The 21,638-nt window shown below is 34.2% G+C and overlaps 1 protein-coding gene across 3 annotated transcripts in view; it reads right to left on the reverse strand.

Annotated features, from left to right (window-relative positions):
• The window catches only part of LOC142977948 (uncharacterized), a 74,436-nt gene that overhangs the window by 20,514 nt on the left and 32,284 nt on the right, over positions 1-21,638 (reverse strand). For all 3 annotated transcript variants that reach the window (XM_076122098.1, XM_076122099.1, XM_076122097.1), the window contains exon 2: positions 8,462-8,560. In XM_076122098.1, coding sequence (XP_075978213.1) covers positions 8,462-8,560 — 99 coding nt within the window. The remainder of the gene's footprint in view (positions 1-8,461; positions 8,561-21,638) is intronic.

Here is a 21,638-nt window from a genome sequence, read left to right on the forward strand (position 1 = left end):
ATCGAGGAAGGCTATATAACATCACGCTACGATCATTAGGAGCGGAGTAGCAACGAAAAATGTTACAAAAACGGGGAAAATTTTGACTCATTCTCTTAGGTGACGCAAGTGAAGTTGCGCGGGTCAGCTAGTTATTAATAAGTGTTACTCTAGTCAGGTAATTAAGTACCTGAAGATGGTATAAAAAAGAGATTTATCTTTTGATGAAACTCGCAAGAAAATCCGTTTTATATATTTTGCGTTCATGACGGACGGACCGACGTATAGACAGACCTGTAGCACGACTCTCTACCACTATTGACTACCGTCAACCGGCTAGCTATCGAAAAATGTTGTATGAAAATCTGATCAGCGCCTCTAGCGGGTGTCGTATAAGCTAGTTTAGCAGTACATTTTAAATGTCAAACTCTTGATACTCGATAGCTCGAATTGTAGAGAATCGTGCTGGCGAGAGGACTTTATAATTATAAAAAGTCGTATGTAGTATGATGAAACAGGGCATTAAGTATTATGACTGTAATGAAATGGCCATTTTAGTTTTAAAATGGTTCATTGTATTTAATTAAGTCACTGACTTTATCTACTGATATTTAGTTAGTTAACTCAGAGAAAGAACTTAGTTTTATTAATAGACTTAGAGACCTAGAGTAAACGCAAAATAAATCTTGTCTTAAAATTTATTTCTTTTGCGACATCTAAAGTATCTGATATAAAATAATTTAAGTTAATTATGACATAGTTTTTTCTTGAATTTAATAAGGATGGATGCTAAAATAAAATTAATTACTTGATGATTTATTTTTGTTATTTACGAACTAAAGTATAATGATATATAGTTGTTCTGATTGTCTAGTCCAAAAGTGGCAGTGCCTGTGAATGGTCCGTTATGGGAATTATAATAAAAAAACTAGTACTTTGAATCGTATCTAAAGAATATGAGTAAATATTTGTAAATAAACTATTTGATTAAAACAATTATTCAGATCTCTGGTCTCTTCCTACGCCTATAGAAGAAGAAGTGATTTTACGAATGTACAGTCAGCTCCAAAAGTAGCTTAACAACTTCATATTTTCGAAACCTCTGTGTTACGTAACTTTAATAAATAACTGATCAAAATCAGGTAGAATGAGTTAGAATTAAACATTTCAATCAAAAGCAAATGTTTTTTCCATGCAATGATGTGCACACTTCAATATATAGAGTTTCAAAAGATTGAGTATGATCATCTACTTTTGGGAGCTGACTGTATAAAACCCTTTACTTTTATGTGTACCTAAAATAATACAATAAGCGTCCATAAATAGTAATTATTCATATGTTTACATAGTTCAAAGTAGTTCGTACACTGTATATTAGTTGAGAGTCCTCAAACATTTCATATAACATACCAGACTTTTATTAAAATCCTTGTTTTATATACAGGGTGTAACAGACAGGCTACCGAAAACGAAAAAAAAAGATTCTAGACATGATTCTGGTGCTTATGGCGTTGAAAATTTTCATCGCTTTTTTCATGATTTTTCCGATTTTTTATGCGTTTTTTTTATTTTTTTTCGGTATTATTTCGTTAATACTACACAGTGCAACATGAATATGAGAAAAAATCCGTCATATTACTGTTTTTCACAAAAAACAGCAATGGATTAAAACAACGTATAAATTCGCTATCAGCTGTCCGCGGCCAACGACACCGCGCCGGCGGCGGCCGGCCGCGACGGTCGACGTACCTACGCGCGCCACACAGACACGATTACGCACACAGCTGTCAGCCTCACTCTCACTAGTATGCAGCGTTACTTAGTATTTGTTCTTCTATGTTAAAAATGAAAATGACATAATTATCCCGCTTTCCGATAAAAGGTACATTAATAAGATTTAAAATGTGTGATATCTTATTATTATTACACGTACAAATACATACAGAACGACAAAAAATACTATTGATATTCTTTAGCGCTATAAAAATCTCTAATAAACAATTTAACAAGTATTGTCGCTTTGTTCTATTTGTTCTTGCAAACTTATTATTCTATTCGATACTTACACGCTCATTCATACTTCATACAAGCGCGGTGCGACTCGAAAAGTAGATGGCCGTAGTGACGCGTGACGCCGCGACCGCGCGTGGATGTTACATAGATGGGATGCGACAAAATGAATGCTAAGTAATTCTCCGGGGATAATGAATTATGATAAGTTAGTTTCTCTGATAAGAATATTAATGGATATTGATTGTTATCATTGTTATGTACCTACATTTTTTATGGTTTAATTAAATAAACGTTTCGTGTTTATTTTATTTACTTTAAACTGATTTTATGTTATTAAATATCAAAGTAGGTATTTTAAACTTACATCAATAATGTTTGTAATGTTATTCGGTATTTGAATAAAACTACAATGCAACGAGTAACAACTGTGACAAGTAAAAATAGTACCTAATGCCACATCAATATTTTATTCAATCTAATCTCGCTGGGATCCTAACTCGTCGCTCGTCACCAAATCGGCGGCGCGCGCACGGACGGCGCGGAGGGAGCGGGTGGCGCGGGCGAGGGGCGACGCGAGTGAGCGGAGAGGCGCCCGCGCCGGCGGCTCTCTTTGATAGTTCGAGCAATTCGCTCGCGGAAGACGGAAGCTCTTCACCGGTGTCGTTCGTTATGTCCTATTCGTCGTGTCGTGTGTGAACTGTTGTTTATTATTACTTGTTATTGTTTCGGTTTTGAGCTGTTACTGTTTTTATTGTTATTATTTTTGTTGTTATTGTTTTCGAAGTGCAGTTGTGTTCGTAAATAGGAAGAAATGTTGATGTGCTATGTATGGTGAAGCACGTGGAAGTGCACGGCGTGCTCTGCACCTGTACGTCCGGATCCAAAGGTACCTACTCAAACTCTCGCCATACACCAGGTAATTGCGTGTTGATAGACATTGATAACAATTCGTTTTAGCACTTTCTTATTATTGGTTACATTTTGCTATTATTGTTTGATTTCACGTAAGCCAAGTAGGTATCTACCTACTTACAATTTTACTATGAGCTATTGTAACATGCGAGCGTACTTACGATACCTACCATAAACGATACATGAGATTGTTATCTAATAATACATACTAGTGAGCGCATAGACGTGGTGGTACGCGTACGTACCGCTGATTGTTGGCAGCTCCTCGCATGATCAATTATTGTATCAACCACATTGTAAAACTTTTGGCGATTGAAAAGAGTGGCCGTGAGTTTCTCGCTAGCTCTTCTCATAAGGCTCTAGCCCCTTTCCGAGCTAGTGGTAGATTCAGTAATTGTAATGACTATCGTAAGTGTCAACATTTGACCTAAATGAATAAATGATTTGATTTTGATTTTGATACCTACGACGCGTCGCGACATGTCGTCGCTCAGCGCGCCGCCGCCGCCAGAAATCTCGTAGGCATGCGCGGAGATATATCGCGTTGTTCACTATACATTGAATGCTCAAAAATGACTAACTCGGGAACCAATCATTTCCGAGAAAAATGGTTGAAGTAAATTTCGCGCATTTAGTGTCACAAAATTAACACTGAAGTTTTCGGTTAACCGTCGTTTACACCCTGTATAACTGATTTACAGAGACGAAAGTTTTGTAATTTTATTATTACTTTACTAACTAATTTAATATCGGTTATATTTAAAACAAACAGTTTGAGTATTTGATGGAAGTGGTGAGTAAAATATATTAGCTGTTTAAAAGGATGCTTGTTTTATTTTCGAAATTGTTTATTATTATTGTGAAATAAATTTAATAACAAATTGATGGAAATTCCCACAGATATTTTATTGATTGTTATCTTACCATAAAATTACATCCTTTTCCATAGAGGTAAGAACTAAGATTAGACCAAATAATTGTTAAGATTTTTAAAAACCAAATTTTAATTTATTCGATTTGTATTGACTTGAGAATCTCCTCCTTTTTTTGGAGTCGGTTAGAGAGAGAGGAAGTGTTGAGTTGTCTGTTTTTTATTTTTTCATACTAGTGAAACTGTATTTCAGTTGTCAAAACCCTAACTTCTGTTTCAAATAAAGGAACAATACTTTTTCCATTGATAACATAAACACTAGTTCATATTAACGTATATTATTGCCCACGAACGTTATTTGCAAAGGTTTTTCTCGGAAAGGTTTATTACACAAAAACTCAATTATCCAGTTTACAACCCTTATATCAATCAGACAATATAATAGTATACATAACGACACTCGCAACGGACAGTCTCTGGGGAGAACCCCAGTGAAAGTTGGCAACACAATGATGTTACCGACCAATTTGCGCGCTCGTGTGTTACAGTGTTGCCATATACAAAGTTAATTGAAGCGTATACAAGCCCGGATTGCGCGATAAATGAGGGAAAGTTTGCTGTTCGTAAATATTTTGTGTACAATGATTTTATTTATTTCATGAGAATCTATCATTATTATAGGTATGTGAGTAGTAAGCGATAGGGCTTTTGTTTTCACTGAAAATCGGTCACGGAATTCTCTATAGTCGCCACTGTCGAGTATCGAGTTTGACATTTAAAATGTATTGCCAAATTAGTTTCTACAGAGCTTGCTAGAAGCGCGGATTAGATTTGCGTACAAAAGTTCTCGATAACTAGCCGGTTGACAACACGCGAGGATAATTTTATCTTTAGGATGGTGTTTACTGTTTATTATAACTGTTATCTATCTTTACAGGTACGGTAGTGTTGGAAACAAAGCTGGTTAGCTGTCAAATCAGGTAAGGTACTTATATAAAATGTTGTCATTACGAATGCGTTAATTTACTAGATATTATGTTGAGGCAACTTAGTAGAGAGCCTTGTATGCAATGTGGGTAGGTGTCGACAGCATATTTTGAAATTTAGGACATCATTTATATTCAGACTAATGCAGTGTACGGCTGACTGTTTGGTACACCAACTTTTTCTGATCATACACCTTAATCATAATTATACTTTCCAATTATAATTTCCTAGGCTATCAACTAAGTTTGTCGGACCATACACAATTTATGTTTTTTTTTTGACATCAAGCCATAAGGTCTTGAAATAAGTTAGTAACTACATTAAGCTTTCTAAATGAGCCTAAAAAGAGCACTAGACGTCTCATTCATTTCGTCCACTTCATTGTCAGAGATACACTGCAATGAGTGCGCCATTAATTGCCTTCACTACACTGTTTAACTTTGCTGCAGTACTCTGTCACTGTGAGTGCTTAATGTCGCACGATTCACGAGTTATTCAATTGTTCATAGTAATGTTGGTCGAATTTATTTGTTTTTTGATTGTATATAAAAAAAATTGTGTCTGGGTCTTTTTGCGATTTTTGGTAATTTGATTGCTAGATTTCCTATTGATAAAAAGGTTCATTTTAAGATTATTCTTAATAGATGTGTGACAGATTATTGTGAAGTGATATTAATCCTAAGTAAACTTGATTATTTACTAGCTTAATATAAATTTTACACTATCATCTGTTTAGCGCCCCTATCAGGCTGCACTCCGCTCCGAAAAAAGAACCATTTTGGCAGTACATTTAAATGTCAAACTCTTGTTACTCGACAATGCAGACTGAGACTATATAGAAATGCGCTACAGTTAATACCGGTAATACGGCTAATTTTTGGGCAAAATCCTTTATTTGTCCAGCATATAAAATAAACGACCCAATACCTTTAAAATAAAGTCTTTACTACCTGGACCAGTCGTGAAATCATTAAGAATGACTACAGAGAAATGAAAATATTGGAGTTAAATGGTTAATTTCAAACATAGTGGATGCATAGTGGATAACCAATCAATCAGTTAGTTAAAGCACCAATTACTAGCAGTAATATCTAGAAGTGGCTTGCCATGCTAATCAGAGGAAATGTTCTCTACAAAGCTTTGTATACCTTGTGCTCAACTCAAAGCCGTTTACAAACATCTTGCCTGTCATTGTATACTGTGTATCTGTTCTGACAGTACTAACAATTTGGTCTACAGTATGTTTCAGTGTACAACGTAAGGACCTCTGGCTGTTTGCAATCTGTAGCGCTGTTCTCTCTAGTTGGGAGTCTATTGAGTATCGGGAGTTTGACATTTAAAATGTGCAGCAAAATAATTCCTCCGGCTCCCGCTTGTTGATGTTCTAAATTCTAAAGTTTGTATACCTTCACTAGCTGTGAGCCATGCATACTCTCTATTATTTTGTTGGACTATGTGTTTATGATAATCAATTATAAAGACGCCATTTATTGATGATTTAATTTACGATAAGTTCTTCTAGTCTTCTAATCTACCTCACGTCCAGTCAAGTACTGAAATCGCACGTTACTAAATACATTCCTACTATAAAACAAAGCCGGATTCCACTGTCTTTCTGTCCTTTTAAAATTACGCAATAGATTTTAATGCAGTTTTTTAACAGATAGAGGAAGATGATTCAAGAAGATAGTTAAAGAGTATAAATTAGTTAAGTTAATCCGGTGAAGCCGAGCGAAGTTGGGGCGGGCCGCCAGTCTAGTACAAACTTATAGTCAAAGTGATCAATCACTTCGAATATCGTGCGTCGCGTATGATCTGTCGCGAATTGCACGACACGATTTATGACTTGTGTCGTCCAATACGCCGTCGACTGTCAATAGCAAATGTCTGAGCTATTATATTCGGTCCGTTTTATATATATAAAACTTGTAGTATAATATTACAACTGTAGTGCAATTTCTTACACTCGGTTCTATAGAAAAGCAAGTGTTTAACAATTAAAATTGCTCGAGAAACTGTAGAGCTATAGAAATTGGTGATGCCAAATTTTCCAAACCATATTTCCCGTTTAAAATTTATTCTTTTAGCACTACATCTAGTTCTCTGTAAATAAACCATATACCTATTGTAAAGTCGATTCTCGTAGGCAAGTTCAATCTTAGAGGAAGAACTGACTAGGAAATATATAATTTCTAGTGTAAATGTTCCACTATGTTAATTTGCTTTCTTTTTGATAAAGTAGTTAACTTTCGCTTATACTTACTTACCAAACAAAATAACTGAGTATATTCTACCAAAAATGTATATAAAAAATGTTGGTAGGTAATAAACGTAACACGATGTTAACAAGAATTTTCACACGCAACAAAATAACGCCTGAAAAAACTCCATACAGAAGGTTTCAGAGAATATTTTGCAAGAAAATGTGTCGACCTTGGACACCCATTGAGTCGGCATTATCGTCAATTTTTACAAGGACCTCCTTCGCAAACATCCTTCACTTGTAATCGGTGTTTTTATGCAATGTTGTTTTGTACTAATTCGTTATTATATCCTTGGGATTGACGAGTATAAGGATCAGTTACACAGCTTATGGATAAGTGTGAGATAACGTTTCTGCTCAATAAAATAGCATCATATATTATATGATTGGGCTACACCATTCTTTTCGTTTATCACAAAGCTAATTTTGACAGTTGTTTATTTAAACAACTGTCAAAATTTCTTCTCATTAGCTTATATACTTGCTGCCACTTTACTTAAAAGATATCTGACGTTTATTCATAGACTGTGAAACTGGCTCTAAGAATCCTTCGTCATTATACCTATTGACACATTTCATTCATAGATTGATCATAGGTCGAGCAGTGAAAATACTTTATTATCTATATCGACTATATCCCAACAGAGAATTATTAAGTTATTGTTTAAATACCCGTCTCAAGCAAATCTTAGTATTTTAATCAAATACAGCCTCATGAACAGTTAATCTGCGTACTAAAATTCACATCACATCAAATAAGAACGTACCACATATCCCGGTATATCCTCGCGTTGGTTCTAAGCGGGACATAAACTGAGAAATCTGCATAAACCGCTCAATGCGTTTACATGATGAATATTCTAGATTGAAACCCATTTCCACAGCATCCATAACGCGCATGTAAAGTAGAAATTCTTTTCAAGTTTTGAACCAGTGATATCTTACAGTCGAGTGAGCACCAAAGCGGCCATCGGAGCAGCCATCTCTGAAATACCTAAATCTAATTTTATCTTCTCGAAATTCTAAATATTATGAATAGGTATGCTATTTAAAATGTCGTATTTATATTGTTCCCGCATGATTTTAAATTAGATATTTTTATAGACTCATATTTATTTTTAATTTTGTCCCGGGGAATGCTAGCAATGATTCGTGTTTCAATTTAATTGTCGAGCATCGCGAGTCTTTTTTGATATTGAAATATTTAGACCAAAATTAATTCTTAACTGAAATAATTTAACTTAGAGATATTAAATATCAACACGCTATTTCTCCTTAAACGAAACCGCAGGATACATTAATAATATTTAGATTAAGATTTATCGACAAAAGGCAATTCTATAAAAGTACTTAACGTACAAACATTCCTCCAGTTTGTCCTATTTTATCCTGAAAGCATCTAAAAATAGAGAGAGAACAAGAAAGCATTATCTTACCAATCTGTCTTCGTGCCCTAATTCTGTGTGTACCATGTCGGCTGTGACCCCTCTTAGCGCGCAGAGCCTCTTTCCTCTTCAACCAATGGCCGCCAGCGGCTGGCAACAAGACAATTTTACATTTAGACACAATAAAACACAACACCCAATTAAATATAAGACCTTAAACAAACAAATTTTAATAATTGCCAATCGAAAAATATATTTAATTTTTATTACTGGCAATTATTTTACAAATAGTTTGGTTGCTTACACAAGTCGTTTTGAAATTTATCTAATTTACGCTAAATAACGAAAAAAAAAAGTTAAATTGGAGTAACATTTATATGTTTAATTTGACAAATAAAACTTGTTGGTAATTCTAAAGAGAGATTGTACAATAGTTTTCCTGTATTGATTAAAGGTAGTGAAGCTTTCCGCCGGTTTTTAGTTTCTGGAATTATCGCTTATATTTACCAAAAATCTTAATTTTACCTACTATGAGGTATTTTTTGCTAAGAAAACAAAGAAATATGTGAACGCCTCAAATGTAAATAATTTTGTCTATTGCGCCGATTTACTTGCTTACCGCTTGAAAGTAAATAGTTTGTCTTTCAAGATATATTTTGTGTAACAAATATTAGATCTACAATATAATAATATTAATAAGTCAACTCAAACATTACAAAGTTAGGAATTATTAGCACAATATTCTATTAAGTTTATGAACTTGCTCGAAGCTAGATAAGTTGGTGAAATTATACCACTATGGCCGCATCAGGCCGTTAATATAAGCGCTTATTAGTTCTCAACTTATGTCGGCATAGTTGGGAGAGAAGTCACAAATAATGGCTTGTGTTTTACTATAAATTGTTTTAATAGGCCTTTAAATATATTAATCTTAATACAATATACACGATATCACGTCTGTTATACCCGAAGATTAGGCAAAGGCATATGAAATGCATCTACGTTGCGCTATTTAGAAAGTTAGTCTCATATTTTGGGCGACGAGGCTACTGCTTTTAACTACTAATTTACTAAGTATTATGGGGTAACGTGCCACTTAAACTATTAACCTCCGGTTTCTGAGGTTCATTTAGCGGTAGTTTATCTATTCAATAGCGTCAAAACTCATACAAAAAAAACGCAATTGAATAGATAAACTACCGCTAAATGTACTCAGAAACCGGGGGTAAGAAGATATGTTGATATTAATTAGAAAAGGTCAATATTATTTTGCCTAACCCAGGAATCGAGCTCGAAGCCCCATAATTAGTAGTCAGGAGGGACACTACTGACCAAGCCAGAAAGGATTTTCATTCTTTCTTATTTTAATTAATCCATATTTTATATTTGTGTTACAATAATACTGTCGTCATTGCTATGTGTCACACACACTGGGTCTGGCGTTGACTGTGTGTTAAATGCAAGGATACTGTCATGTACGCCATTCAGTAATTTCATTTGAATAGATAAATACAATTGTGTCCTATCTTTGTAAAATAAAATGTATTTTTGTAACAAAATACTACTTTAGTACTTTTGGATACTAAAAAGATAATTAAAAAATATATATATATGTTACTGTAAAAGCCCGAACTGTGGAAAATCCTAAGATTTTCCGGTAAAACCTAAGATTTACCAACTCTCAATGGTAAAAGTCCGAACAAGCCGGAGTTTAAAAACTATGTTACGGTATATAAAAAAATCCTCCTTCATAACTATGTTTATAACTATTTCACGATATAATTATATACTGTGACATAGTTATAAAGAAGGAGTTTTGGGCAAAGCGACATGGGTAGGTTAGGTTAGAAGGCTAAGGTGGGAGCGAGCGAAGCGAAGCTCCCACCTTAGCCTTCGTGGTTATTTTTTTTTAATCAGCCAGAAGGAGGAGCCCCGCGAAGCGGGGCTCCGGCGACATCTCGACATCATCAAGTGAATATAGGTAAAAGTTCGAAATAAAATAATTGTTCGGACTTTTACCATTGCGAGTTGGTAAATCTTAGGTTATACCGGAAAATCTTAGGATATACCACCGTTCGGGCTTTTACAGTAACATATATATATTTTATACTAGCTGACCCGCGCAACTTCGCTTGCGTCACATAAGAGACAAAGGGTTATAATTTTCCCTGTATTTGTAACATTTTTTACTGTTACTCTGCTCCTATTGGTCGTAGCGTGATAATATATAGCCTATTGCCTTCCTCGATAAATGGGCTATCTAAAACTGAAAGATTTTTTCAAATCGGACCAAACAAACTATCAAACAAACAAATTCTTCAGCTTTATAATATTAGTATAGATGTTAATACATACACAAAATCACTCCTTTTTCATACGGGTTTTAGCCTCAACGTAGACTAGTAGTAATAAGACTATACTTGGGCACAAAGTGCAATCAATATAATGATAGACTTTTTTATTCGTATAAGAATCGAATTTACGATCTCCTGCGCAATAGCAATTGTGTTAATCGCCACTTAAATCTTCATTCACGCCTTTCAAAATCATAAAATAACAAAGGTTTTCTGCACCTGGCCTTTCTTTAAACGTCCCGTAGTTTTCTTCCCATCTAAGTGCGTAAAACAACGCACTAATATTTTCTCACGAGAATTAATGGGGTAATTTGCCATAAATCCTTGTGCCCATTTCACACGAATGTGTTACCTTATGGTATGTGCCCTTTTATGGTGAAATTCTTGTGGTAAATTCTTACATGAGATAGGTAAGTGGGAATGAACTTGGACGAGGTTGATTGTTCAAGTGTTGAAGTTACTGTGGATATCTATAACCCATCTTTTAAAATGATATTGTTACGTTAAGCCATGTCAAAGGCCTCCGGGTGGCTTGAACAACATTGACACTAGGTTGATCACTGACCAATTAAACAATATTTCATCATTTGTCGTATAAATGATGAAATATTGTTTGATATTGTTTATTAAATAGGTTTTTAGAGACAATGGGTTTTTGAAATCAGCTCCTGTTTATTTATGATACTTTAACTAAAAAGATATTTTAATATTCCAATCGATTATAATTAACATTTTTTATAGAGTGTCAATTACAAGCACCGCTTGTTATGATTTATTTATTTGCATACTAAAGTCTTATGACGCGGATAGCCCACGATAAGAGCATTCAGTTTTTTCAATAGGTTTCAGTTACTTCCGGAAACAAAATGCATTCAAATTAAAATTTTGTTCTCTACATAAAATATCTACTAGCCATATCATTACTCATACTTTAAACCGCATATCATACTTAATTTTATCGACAATTCATATAAACCGGTACTGAAAGCTAATGAATCCAAAGCTGTACTCAAAGCCATTGTTCCCGCGTCACTCGCTTGTAAAAACTACCCGCTTTTCACATTTATACTTGCCTTTTTGTCCAACTGTTTTTGTACTATTCCGGTTTTGTGTGCATTTTAGAAAAGATAGATTGAAATGGTTCGTTGTTTTAAACCCTGACCGATAGCTATGAATTTAAATTTTGTATATCCGCTTTTGGTTTTGCGATGAGATTTAAATTTTTATACCGTAGGAATTGTTGGCATAGTACCTCTAAATACGAAAAACTACAGGCAGTACTATTACTGCCTGTAACAAAAAATAAGCATTAATTTAAAGAACACTTTAACAAAGTTTTGAACAAAGAACAATTATCATTGAGCGACTGCTTAACTGACCTCCGCAAGTCAGTTACCTGGGCTATAACACGATACCCTTCGGTAAGACTGGCTGTCAGACTTTCAAGCTTCTGACTACTTTTAACGGCTGTCAAAGATCTTCGAAAATGACAGCCGGGACCCACATTTTCATGTGCCTTCCGAAACACGGAGGTACTCGATATGCATAAGATGGTCTCCCATCCACAAAACAACCTCGGCAAGCGTGGCTTACCTAATCTCAAAAATCGATCCGTGCGGCTGTTGTTAACTAGGACACGAGCTCGTTTTTAAGTTTTTGAAGTTAGGACGTCTATCAATATGGTCATCAGTCGATAGAAAGACAGTTAAATTTTCAGGTCGTGTTGTTACTTTCTCGTTTTAGTAATTGTACTGTGAGAAGTCTAACACGTTACCTGCCGTTTGAATCACATGTGAAAGTACCAACTGTTTACAGCCAGTAATTAGGTGAGCTTACCCTTTATTGTTATAGCCCAGTAACTATTAAGCCAGCTATTTATTAAATATTGGAACCTAGGTATCACATATTTCAGTTCAACTATTATAAAGCCACTATGCTGTATATTGTTTTCTCTCTTAAATTAAAGATAATTAACACGTTACGTCAAAACAGCAATGTACTGAATAGTGATCATCAATTTGACATACACAAGTTGTCAACTGAGATACGTGATAATCCCGCTGTTCTTATTTGCTTATTCGATGTAAGATGTCAACTGGACAACAAAACTATTTCATAACTTTAATACCATACATACATAATATCACTCCTTTTTTCCCAAAGGGCAACAAACTTCCCATGTCTCATTTAGTTCCATACATCTTGTCAAACATTAAAAGCAACTTTTGAATAAATACCAGATAACTTATCAATTGAAATTTTGCAGTTAAGTATTTACATCAGCTATCATTTTATTTAGCAAATAGTTTATCTGACGCTAGTTCATTAACTGTAAAACTGGCTCTTAAAGTAGGTATGAGAAACAATGACTATAGGTTACCTAAAACCCATGTCTAAATGTAGAACTGAATACAATATAGAGCATCTTCAAATCATCATTAGTGCGGGCTCATGTATGTAAGTCACGCCACGATACTAATATGACCATAACTTTAGATATGTTGGGATTTGAACGAACTATATTCCTGCAGGTCAATATAAAGATAGTTAATGGCTGTTTTTATACTTTAAATGCAGAGGGTTTCCAGGATTTGATTTTCTTGTGAGGGAAATTTATTGATGGATTGTGTACTGAATATAACACACTTATGCGATTACAGCCACTAAATTATGACCATAAAATCTCAAAGGTGGTAGTAGTCTCAAGGCCTAACCCCTTCATTTTGAGAGAAAATATGTGATCAGCAGTGGTAAAGCAATGGGTTAAATTTACTTAATTGAACTTATATACCTTGCAAATGGTAGCCTCTGATCATCAATATTATGTATTTTGGTACCCCTCATTTTATATATTTTTCAAGCATTGACAAATTCTTTAGGATTTAGAGCATATTTTAGGATACAATGTTGTTTTTTAATCAAGTTTACTGATAAAATAAAAAACGTACTCCATGCAATGTTCCTCTTTTATACTTTTCGAATGTTCCCGATAACAGTTTGGAGCCAATCATTGAATTGCATTGAATCCTTTAAGTCTCGAGCATTTGCATGCAAAGAAATTTTATTTTTATTTGACTAAAATGCTCTTATAAGAAACTGCAATCTAAGTTTACTGCAGAAATATTTTTTAAGGACAGATTGAACTAACAAGTTCTTGATTGGTTTAAAGCGTTGAAAAGAGTTTCAATAATCTACTGTCAAATATTACTAGCTTGAATGAATGTATGCGATTTTTTTTGAATAAGTAGTAAATCGTTTATTACTTTGGGTTGACTTTGAAATGTATTGTCGAACTTACAAGTAGAAAGTTTTGTATTGTAGAGCTCTTATTACTGTGGCATCTCATTTTAACACTATTCAATTTTACAAACTTATTAGTAGTGTGGGTAAAGAACGGCACATAACATAAAAAGCCAGCAATCCTGTTAACCTTTCCGGCTCTAATATTATTACCGAAAAATATAAAAAAATCTTAAAAAAGTCTTGTTATACCGGCAACTAAAATAAAGCTCTCTACCTGCAGTACAAACACCCAGCAACAGTAGAGTTTAGTCAATACACTGGAGTTTTACAAACACTGCATGCTTAACATTGATCCATGTCATATTTACATATTGTTACTATCTATGAACTTGTTTGAACCTGTTATACAGTACTGACTGTGCAGGCTTGTTGTAGGTACCTTTTGCTATAGTACCTACCTACCAATTTGTAATTGTTAAGAAAGGCTTAAAACCAGTTTTACCGCTCAAAAATAAGTGCGAGACCATCCTCCCTTTTGGACTTTGGTTTTAACATAGTTGCTTAGCAGTCGAAAAAATGCAACCTTTAAATATTTTGTGGTGTAAATTATTTAATGTACTGAGTTGTAGGCGGAATTTTGTATCCAGGATCGCTTATGAACTAAAAACTACCACTAAGATAAAATGATGATGTAGGTAAAGATACTTAAACAATAATAATATATAATCTGTAGCCACATTTGCAATAAATAATTTTTAATCTCACTTAAACAAAACGTGTGGCTACACTACGCATAACCAATAAAAGTCACTACAAAACATTATTGGAACCGAACCTACTATCATTTAGGTAATGACAATACACTCATACAATTTTATTCAACTTTATACCTTAGTACTTTTAAAATAAAGTCTAAAATCTAATGGAATGAATTTCAGGTGAAAAGGTCAGTTTTAAAATGGAGGAAGAATAAAATTTATGTGTTAGTACCAATGTTATAGCTTTGTGATGATGATTATACCGAAGTTACTTATTAGATATAGATTGAGATAACTTTGTTAATGATTTCCAATGTTTTTAAGGTTTTGTATCTAAAGGGTAAACGGGGGCCTATTACTTGTTCCTGAGTAGTATTACAAATACTTTGATCAAACTATTGACTTAAACATTTGCTACTTCGCTGTCTGTTCGTCTGTCTGTCCATCTGTCACTAGGCCGTATCTCATTAACCATGTTAGACAGATAGTTGTTTCACAATGGTCCTTTTTAATTCATTAAATCTCGGTCAAGAGTCAGCAAGAAAATTTTATTTTATCCTGTAAAAATAATCAGTAGGTATTAAAATATAATTTTAAGCTATGCTCTTTCTAATGAATAACTGAAAGTTTCAACTAGCTATAGATTTCTTACAAAAAGTAGGTATTGTTGAACTAAAATTTTCTCAATTCCTAATGCGAGAAGGCAAGTTTTGATCGCTCTCGAAGTTTGAAACAAGTATTGTCGCCAAAGCTAAAAGCTTTTTATATTAAAATCGATAGCAACAGCTGTTGAAATCTTCCGACTATTGAAAAGTATTTTTATTGTTTTGTTTGTGGATTTAGACTTTATTTTATTGGCTAGTTTTCGGCTATGACCTTGGTTATGCAGGTACTTGAAGTTCATAAGATAATAAATCTGGACTCATAATTTTGAATATAAGTATGTCTGACTCTCTCACCTTTTTATAATTCAGGCAAAAAAATATTATGTGTAAAGAATAAAGACCCATGGCTAGAGGCAAATGTTACTTTTTAATCACAAGCAACCAAATCCCTGCGCACGGGTTAGCGAATGATAAAGGAAATTTAAACATTTAAAAAAATACGGCTTCGAAACTACTTCAATATGAATCTAGAGGTTGCAGGTGGCGTTTTTAGGCCACTACCTGTCCACTCGAGAAAAGGGGAAAATTCATCAAAATACAATTTTATTGTCCTACTGCTGAGCAAAGGCTCTTACTATTGGCTCTTCCAAACATGAAGGAGTGGTTCGGCCATGAGTCCTCCACGCTGGCCAAGTACGGCATTTTTTATTACATAAAAAAACATTGTTAACCTCTTAAGCACGCAAAGTTTCATCACAATGTTTTCCTTCATCGTTTGTTTTGTGATTTTGTAGTATATAATAATATGTTATATATTTTCACATTGTTAACAAACGAGCTTAATGCTAATACATAATCCTAGCTTATTATCATAACAAAATACATTGTAATCAGGCGTCAAGGTTTCAAGATCCACTTGAATAAGTTTAAGTTGAGCCATGTTTCGGATCAGACGGCCTCAAACGCTTTGATCTTTACAAACTGCTCTCAGAATTATAACCTCGGTTTTAGTTTAACGTTGTTGTTTATCTTAGAGATGTTTTGTAGGGATTTTGGTTAGTTTGTCTTTTGTGAAATAATAGATGCAGTATACAAATATATATTCAGTACCAGGGATTTGAAGATGATTTGTGTTTTTTGAAGGAGATAGAAAATTTAAAAAATATAAATGTCGTTGAAAAATACAAGCCACCGTGTTGTTGATGCATTCCCCCAAAAATATCAATAAAACAATTTAAGTACCTATGACGCTGGAAAATTCTAAATCCAGATTTTTTTCGCTTATGAAAAATAGACAAATGTACCACAAATTAACAGAGACTGCATATTTCACTAAATCAACAATCACAACTTACGCACTGATTGAAAATTAAATTTTACAAAAACAGTAACGAAAGCTTTTTGTCAAACATCTAACATAGTAAAATATCAATTAGTCATGTTAATCACTGCTGCGACCTAAAGCAATTCTATCGGTAGAATTTCCGGCTACACAGCACATTCTGGTAGAAATACAGCCTAAGTATCTAGTTGGCTCGGCTAGTCGACTAAAACTGTTAGTAAGTTATGTTCGCAAACAGCTTCGACGTTTATAGCCTACAAAATAGGGAAACGTTCAAATTTACCGTCTGCAGTGGACTTAATGCATCCAGTAGCTGTATTAACTGCTTCCCGCGATAACTAGCATGCTGTAAGTACATTTTAATGAGAAACATTGATCAGTATGGACTATCAATAACCGGCTAGCTATCGACAAATTTTACTTGAAAACCTAAGCAACGATTGCAAAATATCACTTATACCAAAATATTTAGTTGTCTCAGAGCGTTACCCAATAGTATGATATCGTTTCTTAGGTTTCTTTGAGTACAATGATCTCTTACCCCCATTTTCTGAGATACATTTAGCGGTAGTTAACCTATTCAACAGCCTTTTTTATCTGAGTTTAAACGCTATTGGATAGATAAACTGTCGCTAAACGATTTTTTTTATATGAGTTTAAACGCTATTGAATAGATAAACTACCGCTAAATGTTCATCAGAAACCGGGGGTAATCAAGTTCATAAGTACAAATACCGTACTTTAGCCGTAGCCTAATTACCTAGTAGTACCTAGTCGATAATGCATAATGCCTCTCGAGGTGACCTACTGAACTTACAGTGGTGAAACGTTGATCAAACAAATGAGAGTGGATATCGAGACGAGCTGTTATGATCTCATCCCGATAATGGATGCTCTCGATAAATACGATGCATTTATTCGATTGAATTGCTAATTGTAGTAGGTACGGTTTTTTGTTTCACGTTTTAGCAAATTTATCTTAATGGATGGGTAAAATATAATATTTAGACAATGGTCGAATTTTATTTTAAAGTAAACGAACAAATTCACTGTGCCAAAATCTTTGTGAATTGTTTTCATCTTATTACCAAATAATGAAGTCGAGCTATTTCCCAACCATGGACTAATTTTAATATCTCAACACTATCTACTAATAAGTATTAAGTAACATGTTTAAATTTTGGGTTATGCCACTTAACTCCAAATCCATTGTTCTCTAAACTTTAACATCCCATACATTATTTCCACTTTGACTCCAAAGCAATAACAGAAATTAATTTACAGCTAGAAATATTTCCCTACATCAATTCCACTTAACTCCAAAAGAGTTTTTGTAGAGTCAGCAGCAAAAAATATATCTTGACGATATTTTGGTGTAAGCCCATATACCAAACGTCCTGGTAATTTTTCACAAAACAGTAATTTTGATTTAAGTTATTATAATTAGGTTAGTCAGTTCATCGTCCTTCACACCGTAGGATCAAAAGTGCTATCCTGGTGAAAAGATTAAGCTGAAATAATAAAATATGATATGTAATTATGTAATTTTTAATATGTAAGACGACAGATGTGTTTTTTCTTGGTTGTCCTGGCAACGGCGCGAGAGCGAGTGCGTACGCTTCGGATTTACGTCAGTTGAAGGCCCATAGTGACTTCAAGAAGAATACTCCGATGGATATCGCTGTCACTTATAAGAGGACAAGGAACTGATGTGAGAGCTCGTCCGAGGAAAAAATGGGAAAGGGAAAGATAAGAAAGATCTGAAGGTGCTGTGAATAGAGCCGTTGAAGGTATGGAATTTACAATAGCCTCTATCTGGATCAGGCATGTTGTCAAATGAGTAAGGGTCATGACTCGACGCAAACGATGCTTCGTGCATTTGACAGCGGCCTCCCAAATGCCATCAAAATGCGGAGAGTACCCTGGAATGAATGTAAACTCTATGCCTTTGTTGGCTATGTCTGATTCTAGACTCTTGTAAGAAGCCTGTAAGAAGCGTAAAAGCTCGTTAAACGCTCGCACAAAAGTGGCGCCGTTGTCGGAGTACACGCGCTGTTCACTTCGATGTTCTTATAATTTTAGTCAAGTGATGTTTGCTACGTAATAAGATTGGATGTTTAACATTATAATTATTCAGGGCCTGACCATCAAAGTGTGGAGGCGCTGTTGCAATCAGCCTTCACCCCCCAAGAAGAAGGAAGAACGCACGGTGGCGAGGAATGCCCTCGCGCGCCCCACCTACGCGTAGCACAGCGACTCGAACTGCTCCCTCTGCATCCATGTCGTCCGTATGGCTAAATATTTTAAGCTGCTGACTCTACTTCTGCTGATTTCTTGGAGTTAAAGTGGAACGTTTTTTTGGAATAACCCTAAATTTTTCCTTTGTTTTTGTTTTTGATCCACGTAGCGACATATTATGATTTGGGAGGGACTTTTCAGATTAAATAATGATTCTGCATCAGGCCGTATAGCACTTAAATTCAGCCACTTCTCCATCTAAACCATCCGTGTTTCATAACCGCGCCGTTAGCCAGCTACAAAATGCATGGAGCTTAAAGCCTGACTCCAAATTGATGTATTCCAGTCAATTTTCAGCCAGTTCATATTTATGTGAAGCCTTTGACGTTTGATATTCGCTAGTCTACAGGGAATATTTGAACGAATCATTCTGGCTACCACATACAATATTCTGTCTGGTAGCATTTGTTTTTGGTGCGAAAAACTAGGAAAGAAGACTTAAAATAGTATTTATATATATAGAAGAAATAACTTTCTAGAACCTTTAGGAGACGGCAATAAATTTTGCCAACAGATAAAAGTTGAAGAATTTCTAAACGCAAAATAAATAAACCAATTGTCATTGGAGTCAAAATAATTACAGTTATGTCGATTTATTAAAAGAAATAAAGAAGAATAAATGCCTACATTGCTAAGGCACTTAATTGTGTGCATTAGTAATTCTCAGTAATGCAATAAGTATCATTTGTATTGATGATTGATTCTTGTTTGGTAATCTACTAGCACTCCCAATTATTATGACTTCATTTAAGTAATATGGGCACATTAAAAAGTTCACTTTATTTTTAATAGGGTTAAGAGGACATATGTATATGATGGTACCAATGCATGTCAGCATGGTCAAATACTGTAATACTTTTACATGATCCAACTATTCATAAACATTACCAAGAAACAAATAAATAGATACTCCTATACTTAACACTTCAAACATTTCAGTTTCACGAGTCGGTGACTAAATAATTGATATGTCAGAGTTTCGCGGAATGGCCTATTTAAATTCTCATTTGCAATTCACTTTAACTTGGCACTTGGTTGAAGTCGAGAACGTTAGGAATTTTCCCGACCTCACGAATTAGCTGTAATGGCTGACGGATTGATTTCATTTCGAATATAATGGGCTTATTAGTGTGTTGAAAAGGGTAAAATGATAAAAAGTAGATAATAGGTATATGAACTTTGGAGAATTTACAATCATTTAAAAGTATCGAGATTGTTGAAGTCTATACGTTATTAATAAGGTAATGTTAGTTGTTTTTTTTATCAGTTTTTTTTTTGGCAAAGTTAGTACTGAAAACAATTTTTTCGTGAATTAGGTGACGAAAATGAGGAATATTTTTCGACATTGATTAGTTTTTAGTAGAGTTTTTCACGATTTTGAAATACTCTTAATACTGTAAAGATCTTAGAAATTTTAATATAAACCTGAAATTGTTATTTTACCTTTCCGTGGTTTTCTACTGTAAATATCCAAAAAAATATTTACGGATAAAATATTTCTTATGAAACACATTCCTTGTCAATTCCTTGGCCTGCACGTAGATACAAAACTAACAAAACAATTATTATTCTACCACCTAAAAATATACTAAATTCTACTCATAAAGTAGTAAATCAGTCCTGCTTAATCCCCATGACCGCAGAACTAATAAGTTTCATACATTCCCGGCTAAGTGTCGTCGTTTATTAGCCACATCGTCGCGCTATGCTCTCATTCGGTCTAAGCGTGCGTGCGGTATGCCGTAATGAAAGTCTTCATGTCTCCTGACCAATAGCTCTCAAAGTTTTCTCACTTTTGTTATACCATTTTGGTATATGTTGACTTTGAATTATAACTTTTTTACTGTCTGAAATGTAGTTTGGTTTGTAGTATTATTAAAAATATTTTTCTACGCTTAGTAGTTTCAGCTGTGCGTTGTCTATCAGTCAGACAGACTGTCACTCAATAATGGAAGAGTTTTATATGAATAGATTTGTTGAAAGTTATTCAATACTAAATTAAAAAAATAAGTACTTGCTTTGACTTTAGTTTGATTAAAATCTTAAAGCGATTAATTTCTGTTCAAAAAATGGCCGAAGTAATTCGTTTATTAAATCAAAAGAAACCACTGTAACATAAAACACTTTTATGAACGATTTTCAAGGCTAATCAAAACCAGGTTTAAATTATGAAGTGAACCCCTAAATTTATATTATACTAAAAATAATAGAAGGTTTAAAATTAGGCAGCCTGCCTGAACCTAGTAAAAATAGGCTTCATGAAAAGACGATTATAGCCCTGAGGCAAGATATAATAATTTTAAAATTAGTACTAACCTAAAATTGGCAAGCATAAATGTGTAACGGATCAGAATATTTTATATTTAAAGTTAGCAATTCTGTAAAAAAGTCTATATTCGTAAGGCATTTCGTCCCTAATTAGTATTACACTATAAGTTATACCTAAATTTATTACATGGGGCATTACACCAAAAGATTTTTAATTGTAATACTGTTGCTAGGTTTTCGACTTGATACCAATTATCGAGTAGTATCCTATAAATAAATAAATATTATTGGACAACTAACACACGGACATTTGATTCCAAACTAAGCAGAGTACTATGATAACCAAATAACTGGTAAACA

This window comes from Anticarsia gemmatalis, chromosome 13 (genome assembly GCF_050436995.1).
Source record: "Anticarsia gemmatalis isolate Benzon Research Colony breed Stoneville strain chromosome 13, ilAntGemm2 primary, whole genome shotgun sequence".
Taxonomy (NCBI): domain Eukaryota; kingdom Metazoa; phylum Arthropoda; class Insecta; order Lepidoptera; family Erebidae; genus Anticarsia; species Anticarsia gemmatalis.